Source organism: Ahaetulla prasina, chromosome 10 (assembly GCF_028640845.1).
Source record: "Ahaetulla prasina isolate Xishuangbanna chromosome 10, ASM2864084v1, whole genome shotgun sequence".
Classification (NCBI taxonomy): domain Eukaryota; kingdom Metazoa; phylum Chordata; class Lepidosauria; order Squamata; family Colubridae; genus Ahaetulla; species Ahaetulla prasina.
In genome coordinates, this window is record NC_080548.1 from 21,909,377 (window position 1) to 21,929,682 (window position 20,306).

The 20,306-nt window shown below is 39.0% G+C and overlaps 1 protein-coding gene across 3 annotated transcripts; it reads right to left on the bottom strand.

Moving 5' to 3' along the window:
• Positions 1-522: 522 nt before the first annotated feature.
• Positions 523-14,425, bottom strand: PTAFR (platelet activating factor receptor). 3 transcript variants are annotated; one of them, XM_058196192.1, is made up of 3 exons: positions 14,066-14,425; positions 11,118-11,273; positions 524-3,557 (listed from the first exon to the last, which is right to left on the bottom strand). In XM_058196192.1, the coding sequence occupies exons 2-3, from the start codon at positions 11,184-11,186 to the stop codon at positions 2,469-2,471; spliced, it is 1,158 nt and encodes a 385-aa protein (XP_058052175.1). In that variant the 5' UTR covers positions 11,187-11,273; positions 14,066-14,425; the 3' UTR covers positions 524-2,468. The 3 variants fall into 3 exon arrangements, with proteins under 3 accessions (XP_058052176.1, XP_058052175.1, XP_058052174.1); XM_058196191.1 differs by having other exon boundaries at positions 11,118-11,293; positions 14,066-14,424; XM_058196193.1 differs by lacking the exon at positions 14,066-14,425 and having other exon boundaries at positions 523-3,557; positions 11,081-11,215.
• Positions 14,426-20,306: the final 5,881 nt, after the last annotated feature.

The following is a 20,306-nucleotide window of genomic DNA, read 5'->3' on the forward strand; positions in this document are numbered from 1 at the left end:
ATCCAGGTCACCACTAAGATTTGTAAAGTTGCGTTTAAAATTTTAAGCAAGTTGACCTGTTCCCATAAAGATAGGTTCCACTGAATTTAGTAAAGCATTTCTGATATGCTAAATTGTTATATTTTGTTTTATTTAGAGAATAATTATTTCACTGCCCTATAGTTATCAATAAATGTTCTTCAGCTTGCAGTCTTATTTTAAATCAGCAAATAGCAGCACACAAAATACGTGCAGGAGCTTCACAATTAGAATAAAACTTCTGATGTGCTTTTAATAAATCTCAAGTTGGTACTAATTAAAAATGCAGGAGTTCCAAACTGAACTATTTGAGCACATTTTAGATAAAGATCATTTCTGGCAAGTGGAATGCAGAATCCAGACATACTCAGGGGTAACCTTACATGATAGTTGTCCGTATTATAAATAAACAATATAAGCCCAGAAAGAAAGAGATTGATGGTGGGAACCATTCCATAGCTGCTGTCAGAGAAATCAGGAGATCCAGGCAGTTTGAAAGGGTGTACAAATTTATTGCAAGCTTAAGTGGTCTACAAGAATTCGAACTAGCAGTTAAAGTAATTTGGCAGTAAATAAGGAAGTCAAGGTGGGCTGGACTTAGATCGCGTATGGGCACTAAGAGATTGATGATGCGTTTGAATCCTCCCTCAGCCTGGTCACTTTCTACAGCTGCTGAGTGTATCCTTCTGCTACCCTTCTCCCTCTGCCCATAACTCAATCACCTATTTAGCCAATTTTCTGCCAGAGGTATGATCCAAAAGGCTTTTCCAGCAACAGAGACCAAAAATTATATTAAAGTTGAAAGCCTGGAGAGCTTTAAATCTTGGATAATCTTTTCTGAAATTATGGCTCTAATAAAAGTGTTACCAGCTATACATTTCAATTTTTTTCCCTTCCCGCACCAACTAGGTTATGCTTGTCTTTTATAGTCTTTGGTACAATAATAGAGATACTGATACGTTTATATCTTTAAAAAAATGGACAGTATTTATTGGCTATAAATACTTTATTTGTCATCACTTTTTCATTAGTGAACCATACTCCTTCATTGCACAACATTATAAAAGTCATATGTCTACTAATTCAGAGATTTCATAAAACAATCATTACTACTTGTATTTTTGAACATTTTAAGGTTAGTCTATTACAAAGCAATGGATAGAAGTGAAATACTAGGCAACAGTTAGGTCTCCTAAGAAAGCCAAACATTCCTTATCATATTCAGCATTCTAAATCAAGAACAACCTTCGTGTGTACAAGAGGCTCACTCCAGAGAGCCAGTCCTGGAGTCTGGGGAAGGCTCGGACGAGGGCGAGTAGGAGGCAGAGAGGGGGCCAAGGCCATCTGGTAGTTCTTTGCTGCCTCCGGAGTCTCCAGAATCTGACAGTGAGGCAGAAGAACAGCGGGAGCCTGTTTCCAGTGTGCATGTGCGGAGAGCTGCCAGAAGACAGGAACAATTAAGAAAACAGGGTCGGCAGGAATAAGGCTTGGAGATGATTGGCCCCTCCCGTAAGACATAAAAGAAAGCTAACGGGATGTGAGCTTTTGCAGGAAGCAATTAGTTCATCTGGTCGTTAAAGCTTTGGAAAGTTCTGTTTGACTCTGCTAAGTTTAGCCTTGCCCTGCATTTGGCAATTAGTTCTCTGGCAACATTTCAAGGGAGATAGGGTGGGGGTTTGTAAACATTCCCCTGAAAGACTGTTTGAGAAGCCTTTTGGACTGTGAATGGTAATAATTCACAGCCATATGAATAAAAAAGGTTTGCTGGGACTAAGATTGTGCTGTATACTTTCTAAGGAAGCCTAGCTTAGAACAATATGTGTCAAATGATGGCCAAGAGTTTAGAAGTACTTCAGGATGAAAACAAAAAAAATACCGATTATCAAATATATATTACATCACAACTGTAACAATGTAATATCCATTTTTCAAATAAGAGATTCACAAATTCTTTCCCAAATACCCAAAGTCATCTCATTTGAGTTATGGCATCTCCTTCAGAGATCCTGCATTTGTGTTATACAGCCTCCGGTTTTTGCTGTTTTTTTAGACAAGAGTTGCAACCCTAAATTGTCAAGAAGTCTTGCTAGTCATTAACTTTTACTTGTTACTGATAAGTAAATGTTGTTCTTCTGTAAAAAAGTTATCATTTCATTCCACTTCACAATTTTCAATCAGAAGGTCTCTCAATGTAGATGTTCAGTCCATTTCCTTAGGGATGAAAAGTAGGCCCCAGAAGCTGGCCATCTTTAGTTAGCATCTGGGCAGCAAGTCAAATAGACACACAAAGTTCCCATTTATCATCTTTGCTTTTTATAAGGAAGCATATTGTATTTCCTAATTTGTATATGTATGTCCCTTAACATATGCAAATTATAACCAAATGTATGGTTTCTGGCCTTTTTTGCTGTTATGGAAGTACCTTCCTCCGTGCTGCATTCAAAATACTTCTAAGGTTTTGGGGATGCAGGAAAACAATCGTCTAATTGTACCATCCCTTCCATTCCAGTCTCAGTTGTGTGCCTGGAACATTTTCGACTGTCTTTTATGCTTTTCAAATTTTCAGAAAGATGTTTCCTGAATTTTTTTGTGAGAAAACAATAAATGATAGGATCCAAGACACAGTTGGCACCCAGAAGAACAAGGGTAACCTGGTGGATATCATTTAATAGTTTTTGCCTTTGGCAGCTTATGTCCCACATGTCCAGAACTATCAAAGTCCAGGGTAGATCCACCAAGTGGTGAGGCACGAAACAGAGAATGAAGACAGTCAAAACTGCGGTCACTAACCAAAGAGCCCGTTGCTTGACACGGGTGCTCCTCCGAGTTTGTGCTGGTTTTGAAAGCAATGTCCGGATAATGAAAGTATTGCATACCAAGACAAGCAGGAAAGCAATGAAGAAACAAATACAAATAATCACATGGAAGGCAAAAATAGGAGTTGTATTGGTGGTGATGTCATAGCGCTCAAAACAGCGAATCAGATTCCCCTCAGCGGTTGTGCCATCATCAACTAAAAAGTAGATGGAAGGAACACCTATTAGGACCCAGATAGCCAATGTAACATAAATTCCTCTTCTTCGTGTGCTGGATTGAATGGTTGAAATGGGCTTTGTGACGGCTTGGTAACGATTGTACGTTATGACTCCCAGGAAGGCCACAGAGCAGTATGTATTGACGAAAAATAAGTAGCCAGCTATATTACACAGAAAGCTGGGCATGATCCAGTTCCCTTTGTTGTTGTAATAAACAATCCACATTGGGAGTGTAACCAGGTAAAGTAAGTCAGCCATTGTTAAGTTGACTATGAATATTTTTATTTCATTTAATTTCTTCCTAGCATAAAGCCGACTGAAAAGCCAGAGCACGTAGATGTTCGCTACAAAGCCCAGAATGAAAATGATGCTATAGTACACAGTAAACAATAGATATCTGAACTCAGAATCCACATAACATGTCTTAGTTTGCTTGCGAAGTGCAAATAGGGTTCCATTTTCATCAAGTTTGGTTATCATTGAGGTAATCATGGTGTCCTCATCCTGGGAATAAAATGACAAAAGGAAATAGTTAATACAAGAGAAGAAAATGACAGGATTTCTTATGGCTAACTTGGAGCTGGCTATGTCATTAACACAATCTCATTTTCCTCACTCACACCACTTACTATGGAGCAGTCCATTGCCTTACCCTCTAGGAATCCCCTTTCCATGGATTCTCTAGGAATTGTGAGGGTTTTTAGCTAAACCTGAGAAACTATATCTTTCCATGTTTAACGACTTCCGCCTGTCAGGAGGTTGTACTTCAAGATTGCTCCTTTGGCAATTCACATTTAGCAACTGGGTTCGACAGTCCGCCCTCAACTCTTGGAATACCTCTATATCAATACCCTGCATTTATTCAGCATTTACATTAATCATCCATTTCATTCTCTCAAGCGTGACCACATTATAAGCATTCAGAATACTCCAATTTTTACCTTAGTTCAAGTAAACATATCATAAAGCTTAACAATAAGACTTTTTGCTTTTTTTAGCTTATTAAGTAAAATAATTACAGTTAAATGTCTAAAGGTTTTGGAGATCTTCCTAAGACACTGTTTACTTGGTTCTTACCATCTGTATATATATAACTCACAGAATCATCTATTGTAATGTCCTTCCTGTCAAAGACTACTTCAGCTTTAATTGCAATAATACAAGAGCAACCAATAGATTTAAACTTAATGTCAACCGCTTTAATCTAGATTGCAGAAAATATGACTTCTGTAACAGAATCATCAGTGCTTGGAATACTTTACCTGACTCTGTGGTCTCTTCCTATAATCCCAAAAGCTTTAACCAAAAACTTTCTACTATTGACCTCACCTCTTTCCTAAGAGGACCATAAGGGGCGTGCATAAGCGCACAAACGTGCCTACCGTTCCTGTCCTATTGTTTTTCTTTTCTTCTTCCTATATATATATATGCTTATACCTCCTTATATTTACTCATATAAGTGTTTATATACTATATAATCTTTTTGTATGATACCTACATATATTGTTGTGACAAATAAATAAATAAAATAAATAAATAAATAAATATCTTCAGTTTTCTCACGGTACGGCTGGATGGGGTATGAACAGAGCTGGTTCATTACCAGGAAATTACATGACTGACTTCCTTCTCCTTGCAATGTTTTCTAAAGCTCTTAAGGGGTTATAACAAGGCCATCTGTGCTCAATGGTTTCTCACTTTTTTCCACACATATATGATTTAAGGCTACTTAATCTGTTGTTTGTCTGATCTTTTTGTCTAGGAACCTGTGGCAAATGAAGGTATTCAACATTCAGCAGACTTAGGTATTGGTGTTCTCACTTCTTTTCGCTTGACTCTGTGGTTACCCTAAGAATAGTGAAAATCTGGAGCTCAAGCTGCATTAGTAGCCTGCAAGTTTTGGCAATGGGTGGAAATGAGTGGAGGGGAAGGAAGTGGAACTATATAAGAAAAGAGGAAGGAATAGGAGCTTTTACTGAGAAAAACCTGTGGTAAAGCAAAGGTTAAAGTTTAGCATAGCTTAATGCTTTTCAGTCATGGTGTCTCTGGCAAAAGCAGGCTTCAGCCTCTAGTAATAAGTTAGAAACGTTTAAGAATAGAGGTGAGCTAGGTGCAGGAGATGGTCAAGACTGGGTTTTAGAGTCGCTTCCAATGAGGGCTGGCTAAGACATATGTGTCGGCCAGGAGCTTCATCTTGAGTGTGTAGCTCTTCATTTTTATTTATTTTTTAACCTACACAAACCAGTTGTACTTCGAGATAGGAAATGGCTCTGGCTATGAAGATCTTGCAAGCTATAGGGATAAAATGATCTCCCTTCAAATAGAAAAACCTCCAGATAGCTGAGCTGAGTTGTGCAACGTTTGACAATGAGGACTAGCATTTAGATATCCTTTCCTTTTGTTTGCCGATTGAATTTTATAACTTCATGAAAATGCAAAGACTTCCGTTTTTCCTAGCTTTTCTTCTAAGTAGAAAGAACCCCAAGCTCTCTGAAAATTTAGCAATAGGGTGGTCTTTTTTTTTACTTCCCTGGGGGCAACACTTCAGTTATAATGTTCTGCTGCTTTCCTTTTACTCACTTCTTCCTCCTAGGCAAATAAGTGCATTAGAAAAGAGTTATTTAACTTTTATCAAATTAGTATCTTTAACTTCCTTATAATACAGCTTCAAGTGATATTTTCTAAATATTTTTACTGCATTTTTCTGGGTGCAGCTGCAATTATTTTATATGGAAGGAAGTGAAACTGGTGTAGGCATTCTTGAGAAATTCTACATAAACCACAAAAGGAATTGGGAAACATGAACCAAGGTTGAACATAGCTACAGATTTGTTTGTGCTTCCTTTCTCGATTTTCAATTGATTCCTGCTTTTTTAAAAAAATTCTAAAACTGTTAGGCATCTTGATTAAATCTAAGGGCAATCGTTCTCCTGTACTTGAGAATAAGCCTTACTTAATAACACCTATTCAGAACCATTGTTAAAGGTTGTGTAAAGATTATGTGGATGGGCATTTGCCAAAGTGTGGAGCCTAAGGGGCCCACTCCTGACCTGCGCCATTCCAAGCAAAGTATTTCCAAGCATCACTGATGCTTGCAAGAGGAGAGATGCCTTTGTCTATGATGGCCAAAAATTAGAGGGAGTCTGGTAGCACCTTTTCCCACTAAGTTTTTGTTACCATCACTCTGCTAAACAAATAATTCCCTCAACACTGTCAGACTATTTACTAAATCTGCACTACTATTAATCTTCTCATCATTCCCATCACCAATCTCTTTCCACTTATGACTGTATGACTGTAACTTTGTTGCTGGTAATCCTTATGATTTATATTGATATATTGACCATCATTTGTGTTGTAAATGTTGTACCTTGATGAAGGTATCTTTTCTTTTATGTACACTGAGAGCATCTGCGCCAAGACAAATTCCTTCTGTGTCCAATCACACTTGGCCAATAAAAAATTCTACTCTATTCTATTTTGTGTGGTGGTGGGTCCTTGGTGCTTTCTTAGTTTGATCGTTTTCTTGCAGATATTTCATTACCTTACCTAGTTGGTAAATGAAAGGCCTGCAAGAAAACAACTAAGCTCAGGGAGCACCAAGAACCCCACAGTTCAACCCTGATCTACAAATACTCTCTTCTATTGATACAGATTTGATTAAAAGGTGAAAGTTTTTCTGACCTGCAGTGCACTTTAACATATGCATAGAGCAACTGAGGAAGTATTGAAATTGGGGTGAAGTAAGAGAGGTGGCTGAACTAGTTTACATCAAAATATTTTCAGGCATTCTCAGAAGGTCTTAAGAAACAGACCCTTGTAATCTGTTTCATATAGAACTGCATGTGTATAACAGCTTATGTCTCCCTTCCTTTCCCTTTCAAACTACACTCCTGGCTTTCCAGAAGAGCCTAAAAATTTGGTTGTGCTTTTTGGCCTGGGGCCGCAACAGGGCCCTGCTACATTGGGGGTGGCTGACAGAGTAGAGAAGATCTGTAATGATCATCGCCACCCATCATCTTGGTTTTTAACTTCTCTAATTCAACTTTTCTAACTTTAATTTATTTTTAGCAGTTTTAACTTTTTACTGTATTGTAAGCCACCAGAGTCGCAGCTGATCAGTGAGATAGCTGGCACAGAAATTTAATAAATAAATAAACCCACTTTAAATCCTTCATCCGTCTAGCCACGCCTTGTCCCTGATGAAATAAACTGTGGCTCAAGAAAGATTACACCATTTTTATAAAGTTTGTTAGACAGGAAAAGGGGCTATTTGATTCCTGACTTCATAATTGGTGAGAACTATCAGAAAGAAAGGAACTGTGTGTCTTGAATGACTTGGTTTGCACCTCCGGAGTAATCTTCTTCTTTTCAGTTAAGGAAGGTCACTGGCTGTGTTGAAATGAAACTCAACTGCTAGTCATATTACAGGCGGAATGCTGGCTGACTTATGCAGCAAAATGCCCCAGGTATTGTGCTGATCTTTCATTTCCATCTCCTCCCACTTATGACTGCATGACTGTAACCTTGTTGCTGGTATACTTAAGATTTATATTGATTATTTCCTAGTATGATTCCATTGCTTATTTGTACCCTACGACTATCATTAAGTGCTGTACCTTATGATTCTTGATGAACGTTTCTTTTCTTTTATGTACACTGAGAGCATATGCACCAAAGACAAATTCCTTTTGTGTCCAATCACACTTGCCAATAAAAAATTCTATCCTATCCTATTATATTCTATTCCATTCCATTTTCTATTTCCCCGTGAGAGAAGTTTCTGTTGGCAGCAGAAATTTGGCACTTCTCCCAAATCATCATGAACAAACAAACAAAAAATAAATCCAGAAAAAAGATCCATGGTTAGGAGCAATTTAAATAGCTTCTTAGAGCCCCAGAGGGAGAGAAAGCGATCAAAACATAGAAAGGTGTTTATATCAGGCCCGACTGTGTTTGGCTGGCTGATGAAATAAAGCAACAAATTGTGGTGGAAGGGCAAAGAGGCAGGAAAGTATGGAGACCTTGCTTAAGAGAATGAGGCTTAAGAAGGCTCCTCCATAGTGATTCCAGAGTGTGTATGGTGGTGGGATTCTTGGTGCACTCTGTACTTGGGGTTTTTTCCCAGGGGTCGTATTCACTTACCTTCATTACCGGTTCGCAAATGGAAGCGCACGCACCAGCTCTGTGCATGCGCAGAACCTTATGCGCATGCGCATGCGCATGCGCAGAGCGTCAAAAATGGGACATGATGACATCTGGGTGAAGAGGTTGTAGAAAAAATGCTTTTAAAAGGCTCTGACGATCCCAGCTGAACCGCGCAATCATCAGAGCCTTTTTTTTTTACTTTTAAAAGCATTTTTTCGGCCGAAGAAAAAATGCTTTTAAAAGTAAAAAAAAAACCAACAACCTGATGATCGCGTGGCTCAGCTGGGCATGGGGTGAGCAGGGATTTTTGCTACTGGTTCTCCAAACCACCCGTCGCCATCACTACCAGATCGCACAATCCGGTCCGAACCGGGAGCATATATGGGTATTTATGCCCTTATGTGGCCTTTCCATGGCAGGCCTTTATTTTTTGTTTGTTTTCCTCAGTGGCTGCCTTTATTTTATTTTTTTTGTACCTTCCTTTTGATGACTAGGTGAAACAGAAACCACAAGAATGTTTCTTCTGTCGTTTTATATTCAAGAACCCTTGGTATCTTTTGCTGCAAACTTTCTATATGAAATCACTTATTCAGATAGGCTTTGTCTTTACCCAAGCTGAAGAGATCCTCTTTTCACCCTTGTGGTTTTTTGACCTTACAGCATCCTTTCCCAACCTGATGTCTTTCTGCTAATGCTGAGTTCCAGTTCTGAACATCATCAGCTTTGGTCACAGGGGATGGAAAGATGATGGAGTCCCATAATCGGCAATAGAGCAGGGCAGGATGGCTATTCTAGAGCATTGGTCCCCATTTGGTTGGCATCCAAAACAACAGTCTCAAACTGTTCAGGGCCAGTTAAATTGCAATCCCCTCCCTGATATTAATTCCCACCCAAGGTGCTGGACTCAAAATCAGATGACCATGAGTTCTAGTCCTTCTTTAGGCACTGAAGTCAGCTGTGTGACTTTCTGCCAATCAGTCACTCTTTCTCAGCCGTTGTAGCTTGTGATTGTGTGGAAAACGGGAAAAGCAAGAATTATGTACGCACTGCATTAAGTTGTAAAAAAAAATAAAGATGGTGCATAAATCTAAATAACAAATTAATAGTGTCATTCAGGGGCAGAAGGAAGAACTGTATACTAGTTCAGTTCAAGAATAAAAAACTTTGGACTGTGGAGTTTTTCGTTTTGAATGCATATCTCATACTAAGCTCTGCTTGGTTGATTTCCACATGGTAATAACATAACAGAAAAAAAGGAATGTACAGAATTTGCAACAACTAAGTGACAACACTAATGACCTTCGCTGGGCATGATCCAGCAAAATTCTTTTTTAACTTGTGAAATTGTAATTCCACATTCTTGATAGTTTCATTGGTATTAGATTCTCTATTTTTAGTATAATTCCACTGTAAATTTGCCAATTATGTAAAAAAAAAAATCAGTTACACCCTTTCCTGATCTGGTTGATTTTTCAACTTCCTGCTACTGGAAACAAGTTATTTTGAATGCTAACAGGATGCAAAATAGCAACAACTTATTGTTTGCCAAATTGAAAGAAAGATAGTGATTTAAGGCACGGCAACAAAAGTTGTGTGAATCAGATTACAATAAACTGGATCACTGCACAAACCTATAATACAATATAGGAAGCCTAATCCATTTTTGTCGTCATTTGTTTTTAGTGCCTGGTGGACTTAAGGGATGGGAATTCAAGGTTTCCGTATAATCCAGATGATTTGCTACAAACCATCTACTTCTGTCCTTTGAGACCAGTCGTTTACTGAAACTGAAAAACCCAAAGTCCCAAGACCATAGTCACAAATATAAATGAATTGAATTCTTTGAACGCCTCTCTGCAGAAGACTTGTTATTTAAGGTAACAGTGCCCTGGTAGGATTTATAGGTACTGATTAACCTTTTTTTAAATATTATTTCATATTTCTGCCTGGCCAGCTGTAATCTTGCCAAGCAGTTACGACACATGTCTGAAAAGCCCCACTGAAAATTGTCTACAATATCATGATTATTGGAGACATTGTGGATAGACACAATGGTGGACAACTCATAGCTGATCTGCCTGTTTATGATAAAAAAAAATTCTGGAGAAAGACAGCACCAATGTCAGAGGAGCCAATCAAAAGGAATTTTATCAGAAGCAATGCCATAGGTACATATCCAAATAGGAATTGTTGGATATCTATTGTGGCTCATAGATCCTCACAATCACAGCCAGCTCCTGGAGATTTCTGGCAATTTGTTTGTTTAATTAGCATCATTTAAAGCTAGAAGCAGGGGTGGGATCCTACCAGTTTAACAACCGGTTCATACACGTGCACAGTTTGGAAAAAACTCGTCTTCCGCCTTGCTGCCAGCAAGGAAAACAGCTGAGGCGTGGCAATCCACTCTGCCGCGCCGATCAGCTGGGCTTCGGAAAAAGAATCATAGGTGAGTATAACGCAGGGGCGGACGAGCGGGCCCACTTCAAAATCAGAGTGAACCAGTTCACTCATGGCTGAACTGGTCTGAACTGGTAGAATCCCACCACTGGCTAGAAGGAACAACAACTACCTTCTCATCTATGGTTATTCTAATTGTGTAGACAGAACATAATCTAAACAATGAAGCAGCAGGCAGGGAAGCCTGGATCTCCTGAGTATAGATTGACCAAGAATCTCCAAAATTTGCAACTGAGCTTATTTCTAGTATCTACTATTTCATAATCAGAATAATTATTTTTTATCAAAATACTTGTTATTGAGCCCAACCCCATGATGGATATTTCCGTACAAACAATTCATTGGCAATAAGTATATCTCTATAAAGTTCTTCTGAGTTTTTGGGATTAAAAAAGCCCTGATAACAAAAGCTAGATACATACTTAAATAATTTCATCTGCAAAAGCATCCATTCCTTACCGCAGCCATGATGGATGTTCTTGGCTGAGTCCAAGGTTTGGCCACCATGTAATAACGTGCAATGTCCATCAGTAGAAGGCCAATCTGTGGGAACGATGCCTCTTACATGCTGTGACTTGAACCGTTTTCACCGCAGGCTGAATTCCATAAACTCAACTGAAAACAACACAGGAAACCTACGTTGGGAATGAAGAAACCGTGTGTGTGTCATCCTCATTGCCAAACAGATGAAACGTTGAGCAAGTTTTGAGAGGAAGATAACTTGCTGCAAAAAGCTAGAAGACGGCACATACTATATATTTTATCCCCAACTGGAATGAGGCGGGCAATAGAATATATTTAAACGGGTGTAAATGTAGAAGTTGACGTTTCCGATCCAAGGAGCTACGGGATCAACACTGACAAATATGACACATGTGAAACTGAACGGAGTTTGGACTTGCTTTAACTTATTTACATACGGTGAGGATGTATGCAGTATGTAAAACTGAATTTAAATTCTGAATCATTGAAGGCTTACTCGGATCACAGTAGACTTGTTCATCCTGTGCATCCATTTTGGCAGTTGTCAATTGCATCATCACGAGAGCAACTGTGGCGTGGTGGTTAAATTTTCAGGCCAGAATTGGAAGGCCATGAGTTCTAGTCCTGCCTTAAGCACAAAGGCAGCTGGGTGACCTTTGGCCAGTCACTTTCTCTCAGCCCTAGAAAGGAGGCAATGGCAAACCACCTTTGGAAAAACCTTACCAAGAAAACTTCAGGGACTTTCCCGGGCAGCCCTCCCAGAACCCGTCCCAATTGAACAGAAGAAGAAAAAAATACACCACATGTTTGTTTATTTAAAAAGTGTTTGCACAGAAAGCTATGATGTCAGCTACATGATGTATAAAAAAACCAAAATGGGTGTAATGCAGTTGCCTGGATTCAGGTTGATAGAAAGCCAGGAATGGCCCTATCATTAGGCAAAAAGAAGGAAGTCACCTCAGATGGCATTTTACTTAGAAGAAAGTAAAGGCTCTCGAAGCTATCTTAATGACTTCTGGCACGTTCTATCACTAATGTTATACACACACATACAAATCACATAGTCCTTCCATTGAACATTTTGCACATATGAATGGGACCATTGGTTTGTCATGGCAGGCAGCAGAGGTGTGACCCAGCCCGGTTTCAAGGGAGTTTTATTCCGTTATGGAATAAAAGCCAAGTTAGATTTTTTTTCCCTTTTGAAAATATTAACAGGTTAGGGTTTCTCCCCTCCGCTATACATAAACAACCGATCCATCCTTTTAGGGCTGCACAGGTAAAGATCCCAGGACTATAAGCAGCCCTTTAAAAAATTGGCTCCCTTGCTTAGAAGAAAGTTAGGTTCTCTGCCTTGTTGGAGAATTCCCCAATTTCCTGACAACCCATGAATGAGACATAAAAGATTCAACTTAAAAGAGGGACAAGGTCTTGTGATAGCAACCATTGATTTTGTTACGCAGCATTATTTTCATGCTTGGTTGCTGTCACAAAGCATCAAACATAAGCGTACGAAGATCTGTTATGATTTCATTAGGCATATCCGAAAAGTATACAATCTATACAAGAAGGCAGCAAACCAAGGGCAGCCTTGAAACTACAGGATTTCAAGGCTTACTTAACATAGTTTAGATCCGAGCCATTTATCACCTACTCCCATGCAATCTATCCTGAAGTCTCAGCTCATTAGGATGGCACATTTCACAGATCCCGCTAAGGAAAGGCTTGGAATCCATGGCCAGTTTGGTCTTGTGCATGGCAGGGCCCATATTATGAGATCAATCGCTACCAAAGACGGCTGCTTCGTTGCTATAATTTATTTCCCCAAGCCTTTTAATTATATTTTGTTAGATTTTTCCCCCCTGAAAGTTTGTATCTGTAATACTTTAAATGTGTCATGGATGTTTTGTTATATAACTGTAATGATTTGGCTTTTCTCCCATGCATTGGGGCCAGGATTGTAATTTAATTTATTCTGTTAGCAAGAGGAATGCTTGTTATCAATGAATGAATGCCTGAATGCCAACTCCAGTTATGTAGGAGGTAGGTGGCTTGTAATTCTCGCAGTCAACGAAAAGCTTGTTGTCCAGGGGTTTATGTTAGGGAGGTCTATAGGATGGAGTTGAATCGGGTGAAATGTAAAATTTGTTACTACTGGTTCGGTGGGCATGGCTTGGTGGGGGGGTTAATGTGACTGGGTAGGAGTGGCCAACTTTTTTTTTTTACTTTTAAAAGCATTTTTTCTACAACCTCTTCGGCTGAAGAGGTTGTACAAAAATGCTTTTAAAAGCCTCTGACGATCCCAGTTGAGCCACATGATCATCAGAGGCTTTTTTTTTTTTACTTTTTAAAGCATTTTTTCGGCCGAAGAAAAAATGCTTTTAAAAGTAAAAAAAAAAAAAAACAACCCTCTGATGATCGTGCGGGTTAGCTGGGAATGGGGGGGGGCAGGGATTTTTGCTACCGGTTCTCCAAACCACCCGCCGCCATCGCTACTGGATCACGCGATCCAGTCCGAACCAGGAGCATTTCACCCCTGGGTTGAATGTTGTTCCTCCTATGAGATGGGTAAATGGCCAGGTGCCTCCCTTGTTGGAGGTTGGCTGGAGAATAGACAGGTAAGGCTTCCCTTAGCTGTTTCTCTCAAACATCTCAGCTCTGCCTTCCAAACGCACCCCCTGATGAGATTCAGGTGCCATCGCGCTGCCAAAATGAGTCTGGAATATGCAGAGAGCTACCATCGTGAACAACTTGCCCGAAGGGGGGAAATCCAAGAATGAAGCTTGTCGTTTCATTAATATCCCCTCCCTGCTTCTTCCACTCACATTATTTGAAATATGCCAATGTAACAAGCAGTGAACAAGTACAAAGAAATCCATATAGAGATCCTGATCTGTTCCGAAATAAAATTGAAAGGGACTTACCTCCATTCGTGGTTTTATAAATTAATCCAACTAGCAGTTGATGGGGAATGAGGACCTTTTCTTCTCATGTTTTTATCCCGCAAGTCCAGATGATCTCAATGTGGCTTCTTCAGAAGTGTCCACTGTGATTATTTTTACTCTTCTGGAGGAAAAAAGTTTCAGGACAACACTTAAGATCATACTGTATTACGTTTGTGGAAGGAGGAGTCTATTATAATATCACATGCAACAGAAGTGCTGGGAAATCCCAAAGGTCCCATATGTGTGTGCGTGTGTTCGTTCGTGTGCAATATATATATTCTGCAACTGTTTGAACTTATTTCTCAACAGCAGGAAACAGATGCTATGAGTGAGCAAGGTGTGGTCGGTCTCTCAGGTGAATGAGTCAGATTCTTAAAACAGTTTAACCTAATTTCTTTTTTCGTGGCTTATCCAGGCAAAAGCCTGATCTCCCAGCTAAGTGCATGTAATAGAAATACAGAGGAGAATACCTGGTTGCCGAAAATGATTCTGTGAAATTTGCACTGTATTCTCGGAGGAGTGGCAGCCTGAATATTTACTGTCTGAGATAAGAGAGTGCTAGTGCAATGGGAGGCGGGCAGGTATCCCGAAGTTCGGGAAATGAGAAGCAACTGGTAGGAAATTGCCATGAGGAGCAAGGAAATAAATTCAATGCTAGGAACCTGGATGTCCAGGGTTTTTTAATTACCTAAAGGCAGAACAGAGGGAAGAGGTAAAGATAAGCAAGCAGGAAATCACATAATTGGTTCATGGGGTGAGATAAAAGAGCTTATTGGTAGATAAAATGGATCTTTTAAAGAAATGGGGTGCTTATAATTCTCCATTGCTAGATAAAATTTTTAGGAATCCTGGACCTGAAGGAGAACTGGATCAGCACTGGATGAAGTAAGATCAGACTAGAACAGCGGTCTCCGATCTTGGCAACTTTAAAACTTGTGGACTTCAACTCTCAGAATTCCTTAGCCAGCTTTGCTGGCTGAGGAACTCTGGAAGTTGAAGTCCACAAGTCTTAAAGTTGCCGAGGTTGGAGACCCCTGGACTAGGAGACCTAGTGATGAAGCTGTAGCTTAAATATTTTGGATATATAATTCAAGGCAGGGCAAGGATCATTTGGAGAAGACCCAGATACTCTGGAAAACCAACCCAAGGGGATAATTTTTTTTTTTTAACAAAGATTCAAAGGAACAATTGCTGACCTACAGTAGTGTCCTGCCAAAAGTTTGTCAGCTAGGCCACAAAGGATCAAAAGTGTCTGAACAAGGTAGTATTTGCGCAAAGATGGAAAGCAGAGAAAATCCCTACAGAGGGTGAAGTAATTAAGAAAATATTGGATTGTGCAGAAATGAATAGATTGACAATCGAAGAAAGAGAGGAATCTGAATATTTTAAGATATGGAGACAAATTTTACCATTGGTTAGAGAAGAAATATATATAGGGTAATGTCATAATGAAACATGGGAAGAAGAAAGAGGAAACAGAAAATTGATAAATGTATTCATAGCAAAGTAAGAAATGTGGGAGAAATGTTACAATAAACGAAATGATGATATTATGAAATGATTTAACATTGAAGAACATGAGGAAGACACAAAAGATGTACTCAGATGAAGCACTGAACAATTGATTATCTATTGTATGTTTGTTTGTTTATAAAATAAAAAAAAGTTCAAAAAAAGTGTCTGAACAATTTGGCCATCTAGAATTTTCCAGCCCAATATGAAAATTAGTTCTCACACGTTCAAAAGTTAAGCAACTCCTACTAGGTTGGGCTCTTGGCACAAGAGACGGATGGAAATTGTATCTTCTGCCCAAAAGAAATGTATTTCTAGCTCTTCTCATAGAAGTGGGCATGTTATCAGAGAAGACTTCTTATAAACTTCTCCACAGAGAAGGTTTTGCATTCCAAGCTTTTTAGTTAAAGCCGCTCAGTTTCAATATTCAGAGACTGGAAGGCATGACGAGGCAGAAATCATGTTTGGGACTTGTTTGTAATGGCTTTTAAGCCTGTCTGGATTTCACTCTTTTTCCTGACACATACTAATGAGTTGTGTTTTACAACGTAGCCTGACTGATACTATAGGTAACAAGGAAGTTTTGTCCAAAAAATGGCAAAAGATACACTAATCAGATATATTCAGTAGATTTGGGCTATAAATATCTAGATGACCACGTTATAACAGCAAAGGGTTTTCTGTACGTGTTTGTGGGCTTTTAGGTTTTTGTTGGCCAGATCAGTTAGTCTAATAATACATATTCTTAAATAGCTTTAGATATTTTTCACTGAACCAGAGTAAAAGGCTAGAAATTCCTAACATTAATATTGCTCTTTCTAGGAATGCTTTTCAGGGGAAATAATATATTTTTTGTGTTTGTTGCTTTGTGTGGGCTGCTTTACAGAAATATGACTGGCTTTCCTTCTTGGCAATAACCATACAGTCTGACTTTGATCCATTCCATATTTATTTATTTATTAGCTATGTTTTTTTGAGTAGCTGCCTGTGGTTTTATACTTATTGGTCAGTTTAGCAGAAGTCTTAACAGAACCCATGGAATAAAGCAATGTGATCCTCTTGAGTATTAGGATTTGCCAGCCTTACAGTTCTGTGAAAGGGCTTTTTTTTATATATATAGCATGGGTGGAGAAGCTGTGATCTTTCAGATAGGCCCAAATCTCTCTTTGGGTTTTGGGGAGAGAAACAGAATTATCTGCATTATTAACACTGCGGAAGAGCAGTCTGGCTTATCCTGACCACGAGTCCCCCTCCCCCCAAAAAAATCTAGAATCAGTGTGGTTCTGCTGCTTCAGCAAAGCAAGCCACGGAAATCAACGACATCCATTTCAAATCATTATGTGCCGATGCACATGACTTTTAGCACTCCTCTTTTTGTTGAAATTCTTGTTCTATAACCAAGTATGACCATATGTAGATTGCAGAAGTTGCCCAGAAGATGGAGAGTGGGGAGAGCTGCAACTTCATTATGTTGCTGGTGCTATTCACATGTGATCTAGGTCACAGGGAATTGCACAATGCCTTTGGACAGAGCGATTGGTGCTTTAAATGTTTCTCAAAATGTTCAAAACCTCCACTTGCAATTCCATCAGTATATCTTCAAGTGTCTAGAAAAGCTATCGATAAATATCAGATCAAAAGGGTGGCTCAGGAGCTAGGACGTTGAGCTTGTCGATCGAAGCTCAGCAGCTCAGCGTTTCGAATCCCTAGTGCTGCCGTGTAACGGGGTGAGCTCCCGTTACTTGCCCCAGCTTATGCCAACCTAGCAGTTTCGAAAGCACGTAAAAATGCAAGTAGGAAAAATAGGGACCACCTTTGGTGGGAAGGTAACAGCATTCTGTGCGCCTTTGGCGTTGAGTCATGCCGGCCACATGACCACGGAGACGTCTTTGGACAGCGCTGGCTCTTCGGCTTTGAAACGGAGATGAGCACCGCCCCCCTAGAGTCAGCAACAACTAGCACATATGTGCAAGGGGAACCTTTAACCTTTACCTAAATATCAGGTCAATTTGTAATATGACTGACTTCATCTACAATTAAGTGATGGGCAAGAAAAAGGACGTACTAAAACTAGTTGGGCAAAAGAGATATCCTGCCCTGTTAAAAATATATGCTCCTAGGTTCTTCCTCAGCCATGATCCTCTGGGAAACCTTTTAAAAAAGTTTTATTAAGGACTTTTATTAAGGATTTTAACTATAACACAAACTGAAATAAGAAAAAGCGAAAAGAATAGAAAAAGGGAACTATACAGCGCAAAGAAAAAAGGAAAAGAAAGAAGGAAATAGGAAAAAATATTTAAAGAATGGCTTCTGATCTTCATCACAAGTACAAACAAACTTAATATTTATCCACCCTCTAAAAGGTTATATACACATATCACTTCTTCCCATAGCCTTCTCCTTAGTCAGTCACAAATTGATAAATTATTAATGTTTCTGTCCAGTGTCCAGATATCAGCAAAAAGTCGGTAAAGAGTTTCTAGAATTTTATATGTCTTATTTTGACCCTGATCATACAAACTGACTTCTGTATTCCTTCACTTTCCTTCTAACAGTTTTGATCCTTAGTTCATTTAGAGACTATCATAGGATTTAATGGTCCTTTAGTTTTTCTTTCTCTCATCTATAAAACTTTAAGTTTCCCTGGGTGCAGGTCCTGAGGGATATCAGTTTTCATTCTGTTTGGGGAAAGGCTCAAAATTTAATGGAGGCAAGACTTCTAATAGGGAATGTCTGCCCTGGCTCTCTACATGTGCTGACATGTTCAATCTGGCTTTGAATCAGAGCTTCAGTGTCTGGCAATATGCATGGCAAACGAGGGGAAAATGACAAAAACACTCAGCATTGCAATTACATATAGCAGCATTGAAGTGATGTCATCATTACACCTTCATTACATCTTCATACTACATCTACATACACATTACATCTTCACCCTCCTCTCCATAGTTGCCCAGGAATGCGCTACTTACATTAAAGGATTAATGCCCCACTGCCATTAATAGAACACCCATGACAACTTATAAGATTGTGTTCATGCAACAAATGAAGAAATGATTGTGAGTTGCTCACTAAGCATCCCAGTTACATTCAATTGAATTAAAGATTGATTTTCCAGGTTGTGAGTTCAGGCTTCTAAACAAATAAACATTAATAAGTTTCTGTTTAAGGCTTGGGAGCTCTTGAGAACATTCCATCTGTATCACTTGAGAGGGGCTGGATGCCAAAATCTTCAGCTTTTGGCTGGTGTTGCTTCCATCCAAACTTTCCTGCTTTGTAAATTATTATTTTTATGGCTTAAGCTAAACCACAGTTTATTATGCCACCTCAATCCAGTTTATTATGCTATCATTAAATGATATGTTCATTCTGAATTTGGAAACAGGCTGTCAGTCTCAGCTTTCTTTTGCTAGAGAAATTGTTGATTGAAAGGGAAACCAATGGTTGTTTTCTTAATAGTAACTGAACATACTGAATCTACAGTAGTTTCCTGATTATTGGAACTATCTCAATAACGCATTGAGTTACTTAAACATGTTTTCAATTAGCGAATAAACTTAAGTTTGGCCAGGAATTATCAGCACAAATCAATCAGCTGCAGAATGAAGTCTTATAAATTGAAGGTTATGGATCATTGGCCAGGTATGGGTAATAGGGAGATATTTTTTGCTCTCCCAATTTAGGGCCAAGAGTGATTTGCCCAAAGTCATCCAGTGAGTTTTCATGCTTAAGAGAGGACTAGAGTTTAGATATTCCTGCTCCCAATCCTGAGCAAATACACTGGCTTTTATAGAAACTGCTAACTTATAATATCATGGTTTAGAGATCATGGTGGCTAGGTTCATGCCACATGCTAATCCAAAACCCAGACATTACGCAAATGCATTATGCAAATGCAACTGTTTTCTTGATTTTGGGGACATTTGGTTAATTGGAGAGAAGGGAAACAAGCAAGTTAACTGCTGAAGCTGGGAAAACTGGGATTCTTTGCTGCCTTGAACAAAACCCTCTTTAACTTTATTTATACTTCATGTTCCTGATCCTTTTTCTACCAAAGGAAACTAAATTCTGTAATGCCCTTTTCCCACTTGGGAAGATGGTTCGGTCACAAGTTCTTCTATTAACGGTGTGTTGCTGCTGTGAAAAGCAAAAAAAAAAGTGCATTTTAAGGCTCCACAGAAGTCGTCTAAATATTACCTACAATCTCAAGTTTTGCAGCTATCTGCCGAATCAGTGAATTTAATGTCTTTTTCAAAAGATTCCAGTTGAATTCTGATATGGCTGCACAAGGAAAATGGCACTTAAAAATGGGAAAACAGGTATTTTCAATAAGGAGTAGCTTGGAAAAGATCAGAGCAATTCAGTGGTTATAGATTTTTAATTGCACTTTGGAGCGATCCAGAAATAGATCCCCTTTACCTACCCTTTGATACACAATAAGGTACCGTATGTTGAATTCATCACCTTGTTGAGACCGATTTTAGATCATATGAAGAAAACTTCAAAAGGCTAAACTATTACTGATTTTATTGTCAGTAGAAAAAACGAGAGTTCTATTTCCCCATAGTGACAGCAGAGTTTCTCCAGACTTATAAAAAACAAGCAAGCTGTCAAATGATGTAAAAGAAAACTTCCACCAACCCCTTTATAAATAGCATGACATTAAAAAGACAAAATGGTGCAGAGGCTGCGGAGAGAAAAATCAGGA

What these genes read in the sequence shown, in the direction of transcription:
- PTAFR (XM_058196192.1), bottom strand. Translation starts at nt 11,186, where the DNA reads ATGGACATTGCACGTTATTACATGGTGGCCAAACCTTGGACTCAGCCA. An exon ending in GAACATCCATCATGGCTGCG is followed by an intron (nt 3,558 to 11,117) that starts GTAAGGAATGGA and finishes TTTTATTCCCAG; the next exon opens with GATGAGGACACCATGATTAC.